The sequence below is a fragment of the Populus nigra genome, chromosome 11, assembly GCF_951802175.1.
Source record: "Populus nigra chromosome 11, ddPopNigr1.1, whole genome shotgun sequence".
Classification (NCBI taxonomy): Eukaryota; Viridiplantae; Streptophyta; class Magnoliopsida; order Malpighiales; family Salicaceae; genus Populus; species Populus nigra.
Genome location: NC_084862.1, coordinates 16,220,927 through 16,228,113, shown reverse-complemented (window position 1 = coordinate 16,228,113; position 7,187 = coordinate 16,220,927). Strand labels below are relative to the sequence as shown.

Genomic DNA, 7,187 nt, shown 5'->3' with positions numbered 1-7,187 from the left:
CAAAGTATTAATCCACCACTATTTTTTTTATATAGAATTTAACTATACCATCACTTATCAACACATCAAACATGACCCAAATACAACACAAACAATTCCCAAACACTTCCATCATCATTAAACCCATTACAATTATCCTTAGTCCCAAAACATACTTTTTATGTTAAACATCATATTCTCATTCAATATTTCTCAAACCAAACTTAAAACATCATTCTGTAAATTTAGAATTCAATAAATCCAAACGGTGGAATTATACATCATCATCATTAGAATAACATATCCAAAATTAACATACATCTAATGGTTAAATCTTTCTATATCAGAACAATACCAAACTGACCTGAAAATTGGAGACCTACTATTCAGGAAGTACAATTTTTGGTAGGAGTGGTTATTTCCGATCTTAACCATTTCGAATTTATATAACATCTAGATGAACAACATATCCACAATACAGACCAAAACAATGGTAAAAAGATGATATAACAACCGACAAACGAGGCTGTCTTGAAGGGTGATTTTTCAGAAATGTTCCTCCGGTGATAGCCCTCAAACGAAGCCTGCTATTGACAATCCCTCTGGTCAGAATGTAGGTGACATTGAGCATAATAATATACCCAAAAAGAAACCTAATCCAACGATGGAAAGCCAAGATATGGCTGCCGAAGTTCTTGGCTTGTTGCCATCCCAAAACCCATAGTTTCAAATCAACTTATTCCTTCTATTTTTCTGCAAATCAAGCCATTATTATGCAATTAATCTTGAAATTCACAAGAATAATTATTCCCCCAAAATATTTACGTGAACCCTAAAATTTTAAACTTGGAGGTTTTCTTCTCCTCATGCAAGAACAAGAGAGAAAAATGAAATTACTTGAGGGTATGTTCCTTACCTTTGTTACTTTAACTTATTTCAATGAGTTCTTGCAAAAATCTACAAAACTCATGTCCTCCTCTTTCAAGTTCCAGCTTCTACTCTTTGTTTTTCCCAAGCTTTATAACTCTCTAAGTATAGCCACTTGATTTGTTTTCTTGGATATAATTCTCCCAAGAACACTCCCTTTTGATTTAGCTTGAAGAAATAGAGAAGAGATGAAGAAAATGGGAGAAAAATGGTCTCCCTCCTGTTTTCTACCTTTACAGAGGACGTGGGCTGTCTTTAAAAGAGGAGAAGGGAATATTGTTTTATATAAAATTATCAAAATGCCCTTATTAATGCCCCTTGTGTCATGTTCTCATAAAGCCTTCCCAATTTACCTGATTTTGAGTACTCTCGTAAAGTCTTCTCAAACTCTAATTGACATGAAATTTTAACCTAAGATAAAACAATAAGTCTGGAGATCTTTATAAAATTTTAGCCCGATCCAACGGTCGGATTGAGATATATCATCAATAACATAAAACTAAACAATCAGTGTCTTTTACGCTAACATCTGAATTTCATGCATTACTTTATTTACTTAGGTTCTCATAACATTTCCCTTTAATTTATACTCAATAAATTCAATATTACCACATCCATCATTGATTTATAAAAAATAATCATTTTATCTGTTGAGACTCTTCTTCGTTTTCGCTAACATTACAAATTTTAATCCAAAATTCGTAACCCTTATTTTGACTTCCATCATATCTTTAAATTTATATATGGAGATCATTCTCTCCCTTACACATTGTATTTGTTATTATTTCTATTATTTATTAATTTCTTTCATATTGAGTCTTCATTACTCATCAAGGTCTTTTTTTTTCTACGATCCTATATTTATTCGGGGGTTTACAAGCTATGTGGGAAGCTTTTCTCTCAGACTTTGTTTTAAATGACACCCTCACGTACATTTTATATTTAAATTCATTTTTCCTTTATTTCTTAACATCACGTTAATGTCAAATTACCATCATCTTATAAACAAAAAGGGTCGTAAATTAGTAGTCTCACTCTCAAATAAAAGTCTAATGCGACCTGTCGCTTTAAAAGGCTTATAATTACTTAAATATATCATAAACCAATCTTGATAAGGTAATACAATCAAAATCCCTAAACAAAATGAAAAAGAAAAGAAAATCCAAAATTAACCAGAAAAATCAAGTAAAAATAACAAATTTGGCTCAAAGAGATCTTCGTGGCCCTCCTATAAAAATGAGCTTTGTAAATCTTCTAGAAAAAATTGAATTTGATTTAAACGATCGAATCCAAATTAAGTTATAGGTTTTTTATTATCACTATGTTGATCCAGCACAACCATATCTCTTTTTGAGCTTTACCATGTCTACTTATCTATAAAAATATATATTTATGGTATATCCCTGTCTGTCTTATTATGACAAATTATTGTTTAATTGCTCAGAACTTTCAATTTTTACTAGCCTTTCAGTATCATCTTCTACCTATCAATATACAAAACTCTCTCGCTGTTATTTATATCATAATTCAGACAATATTTCATTTTTCCATCATCAACACCTTTTAACTCGTTTCCTGTGCTTAGTAATCATGTGTTTGTGTACTCAGGAGGGGATTCACCTGCAATATATATCCTTGATTTACTGGTAAATATATGTCCAGAACTAGAAGATTCTTGCTTTGGGGTCACATTTCCAGTGATTTTGCAGTAATCGCTTCCCTTAGAACTAAGCCGTGCAGTGTAGCTTTCTTCAAATAAACAGGATCGAATCCTTCAACTTCCCTTCAGTTAATTTCTGGCAAAGGAAGAGTTAATCATGTTTGATAATGCTGTGGATAAATACGGATAATAAAAGTTAATAATATTATCATGCTTGGGTAAAATATAATGACCAGATAAGGAGAATTCGCAGGATTCTTGATGTTATATTTCTTTCTTGATTTTTTTGCTTACTCCATTTGTAGGAAAATTTTAAAGCATGATGATGATGTAGAGCTCTAAAATTATCTAAAGCTGATATAAACTGAAACTACATTAAAAATTATTGACTACTCTTTCTCATATTCCGATCAGCTTTCCAGAGTTTCAATACTTCAGATTCTTTTGTTAAATTATTTTGAATCCAGGTAAAGTAATTATACTTCATCTTTATTATGGAATTTTTTGTAATATAGGAAATGTTGTACTTTCCTTATATAGATTTATCATGCGTTGTATAGTACACAATAACTAATATATGTTGCCCTAGTTGTATAAATAGAAGGGATGGTCGAATCAATGCTTCAACTTGGCATCATAGCAGGAAATATCCTAACAGATTTACGCCTTCCTCCTTCTCCCCTTGCCCGGCGCCTCCTCCTCTTCTGCCGATTACGGCTGCAGTATTTTGGTTCTTCACTCTTGCGTTCTCTGCTCCCTCTTCTTAATTCTCCTTGATACTATCTTCCTCCTGTAGCATACTCCAGCAGCATACTGCACTCTTGAAAGCAGTAACATACTCTAGTGAACAAACAACAGTCCCCTCTGCAAAAATAACTCTGCTGCAGATTCATTCCAGCAGCAACTCTCCGTCTCCTCCAGCTTCAACTTTGGGGTGCGTCCACACGTTACCTCACTCAACAATTAGCTTCAGATTCTTTTGAATCCAGGTAAAGTATTTATACTTCATCTTCTTCATTTTGTTGTTGTCTTTGTTTTTGACATGTTACTATTGTTTGAATCTTTTTAAGTAAAACACAGGTTGTTGAAATCTTATTGAGAAACTTTGGAGTAAGGATCGTCATTAGTTTCCAAATATATAAATAAATTGATCTTTCTTAGTTTTTATAATCCATGCCTTCTAGAGTTCATACCAAATTCATTGTTAATATTATTTGTTTTGATTCTTCCAAACAAAAGTGCCCATTTGGTTGTAGAATTGGTTCATTGATCACATTAGATATTAAGTATATTATTAGCTTTGTTCTTACATGTTCATATTGCTATCAACCTCAACCACTTCTCTTCAAAACAAGCAGAATTTCTTTCAAATTTTTATTTTAGATTGCTTTTCTGACAATTATTTAAATTATTCAATATTTGTTATAATTTTTTATCTTCTTAAAGTACATCTCTATAGGAAAATATACAGTTAGGTGTCTGCCTATTTAATATGTAATGATTGATTTAATTATACAGATTCAGTTTATTTTTTTAACACATTTATGGCTAGGATGTTTGCTGGTTGTAGACAAACTGTAGGATTTTTTCTTGCTGCCTTTGCTTCTGGGCTTCTTTCCTTGAAGGGCACTGTGCACTCTTTTCCTTTGCTTACTTATTTAAAAAATAATGATTTCCTCTAAATTTTCATTTTAAGATTGAGTTCTTATTTTCCAATTAATTCAACATCCATTTTTTATGCGTTACTTTTGACAATTTTTTATTTGATGTTTGAAGGGCCAAAGAAGAAAGCGGTGAAATGGCTAGACCGAATGATCCATTTTGGGATCATGTTGAGAAGCTGGATGATGGTCGTTTCAACTGTAAATTTTGTGGCTATAAATTTTCTGCTGCTACTTCCGTTACGATGATCAAATGGCATTTGTCAGGAGTCCAAGGGCGTGGTGTTACAATTTGTAGACAAGTGCAGAATCTGAAGAGAGGTAGCTCTCTTGAGAGGCCATCAATTAATCAAGCCGACGAGCCTCGAGGAGATTCATCCCCGCCAAAGGATCTATTGTGTCTTGGCCTTGGAAGTTATCATGATCAACTCTGTTCTCCATCTGCAAAAAACGATGTCATAATGGATGATGTGCAGAACATAGTTAGAGAGAAAACAGAACCAGTAGCTAGTATGTTGGAGCAAAGCAATGCAATACTTAATAAATTGGCAGGTGATGATGGAAGGATACAAGTGGGAGTTCAGGGCATGGAACAAGGTGCAGAGGAAGAGTTAATTTGTTCGCATCCAGAAGCGGAAAGTGGCATGGAAAACACCTGTGAAGGATTTATTCAGCATGTTGACAGAAATGTCTCCCCAGGTAAATTATTTATACCTCATTGTCTTTTTTTTCTTTTTCTTTTTTATCTTACCATCTTGTTTTTCACATGAAACTATTGTTTGAATATTTGGAGTTAGGATCATTAATAGTTTCAATCAATTGGTCTTTCTTGGTTTATATAATCCATGCTTTATGGAGTTCAAGCTAAACTGATCCTAAACCTATTTTCCTTCCCACGTCTCATCAGAACGAGCTAGATTAATGGAGAACAGTAGTGGAAGATTAGTGCAGCGCAGCACAAGTGCCAGCTCTACAAAGCTAGTGGGTCGAGCATTTGAACAGAATATGAAGATGATATGGTCTTGGTTAATGGATGATGAAGTCTCAATCATTGGCATTTACGGAATGGGGGGAGTTGGTAAAACGACAATGCTGCAACATATCTGCAACGAGCTTCTAGAAAGACAAGATATTTCTCATAGTGTTTACTGGGTGAATGTGCCTCAAGGTTTCAAGATTGAAGAATTGCAGGATCTTATTGCTAAATGTCTTCATTTAGATCTTTCATGCAAAGACGATGATCTGTCTAGAGCTGTCAAGTTAGCAAAAGAACTAGCGAAGAAACAAAAATGGATTCTCATTTTAGATGATTTGTGGAACTCTTTTGAGTCACAAGAAGTGGGGATTCCTATCCCATTGAAAGGATCCAAGCTTATTATGACAACTCGTACAGAAATGGTATGTCGACAGATGAATAGCCAAAACAATATAAGAGTGGATACTCTTTCTGATGAAGAATCCTGGACTTTGTTCATGGAGAAACTTGGACATGACAGAACATTTTCTCCAGAAGTGGAACGAATTGCTGTAGATGTTGCAAGGGAATGTGCTGGTTTGCCATTGGGAATTGTTACATTAGCAGAAAGTTTGAAGGGAGTTGATGACCTACATGAGTGGAGGATTACATTGAAAAGATTGAAAGAATCAAATTTTTGGGACATGGAAGATCAAATGTTCCAAATATTAAGATTGAGTTATGAGTGTTTAGATGATTCAGCACAACAATGTTTCGTATATTGTGCATTATTTAATGAATGTCATAAGATTGAAAGGGAGGTGTTGATAGAGTCGTTTATCGAGGAGGGGATAATTAAAGAAATGAGCAGGCAAGCAACATTTGACAAGGGCCACTCAATTCTTGATAGACTAGAAAATGTTTGCTTATTGGAAAGAATTGATGGTGGTAGTGCTGTCAAGATGCATGACTTGCTTAGGGACATGGCCATCCAAATACTGGATCAGTACTCTCTAGTCATGGTAAACTTTACTTTCTATCATCCTCCTTTTTTTCTATTGTTTAACCACTAATTTTGTTTCATCATGTATTTCTTTTGATTCTTCTGAATCAAAATGCTCTTTGATTCTATCTTGATCAGGTAAAACTTATTTATTTATGTTGCTTAATGAATAACATAACTCAACTCATATTAAAGTTTTGTTCATTTCACTGTTATACTCATATTAAAGTTTTGTTCATTTCGCTGTTATCTTCAACTACTTACCTTTAAAACAAGGAGAATTTCTTTAAAAACTTTTTTTTAGATTACTTGGCAGGCTATTTTTCTAAAAATTACTTCAAAATCAATTTTTAATTCAATGTTTATTTGTATCTGCAGGGCTAAAGAAGAAGAAGATGAAATCAGGACAAACTTTGCTGATGACAAACTTAATTCTAGAGATTGCATCTGTAATTTTTTATCAACTGGGTGATGCATTGTGTATGGATATGCTCGTCAGAAGAAAAATAATACAATGGACAATACATTTTTTGTTTTGAGAAAGATAATTCAATCAAGATATTTCTCTATAACATTCAAGGCAAAATCAATTAAATTAACATAATTATATTTCAACTGGTGCTTTTATTTATCTTGTTTATCTTTTTATTGCAATACTGTAATGTTATTTTTCAAGTCTATTTTTATCAACACTATTATGCACAGCTTCCTTAACAGGCTCAGCCTGTTTTTGAAGCTTTAGCCTCGATCTTCATTTGCTTCCTAGTATCTCAACATTAACACTAGTCAACGAGCTTGCTAGTATCTTATCATTAACACTAGTCAAGTTTTTTACCTTTCATGCTCTCGGTTTTAGTTTATTTTTCTTAACATGAGTATAAATAAAACAATTAAATAGAAGTGATTTTCATTTTAATCTTGTTGCAATTTTCCTGTTGCCTATTCATAGGCATTTCTTGTACTCTTTTGCAAGTTTTAGTTAATATTATTTGTTTTGATTCA

General features: G+C 33.1%; 1 protein-coding gene across 1 annotated transcript; it reads left to right on the top strand.

Moving 5' to 3' along the window:
* Window positions 1-3,058: 3,058 nt before the first annotated feature.
* On the top strand, window positions 3,059-6,684 carry LOC133668506 (disease resistance protein At4g27190-like). The gene is made up of 4 exons (XM_062088405.1): window positions 3,059-3,555; window positions 4,343-4,926; window positions 5,135-6,204; window positions 6,564-6,684. The coding sequence occupies exons 2-4, from the start codon at window positions 4,365-4,367 to the stop codon at window positions 6,567-6,569; spliced, it is 1,638 nt and encodes a 545-aa protein (XP_061944389.1). The 5' UTR covers window positions 3,059-3,555; window positions 4,343-4,364; the 3' UTR covers window positions 6,570-6,684.
* Window positions 6,685-7,187: the final 503 nt, after the last annotated feature.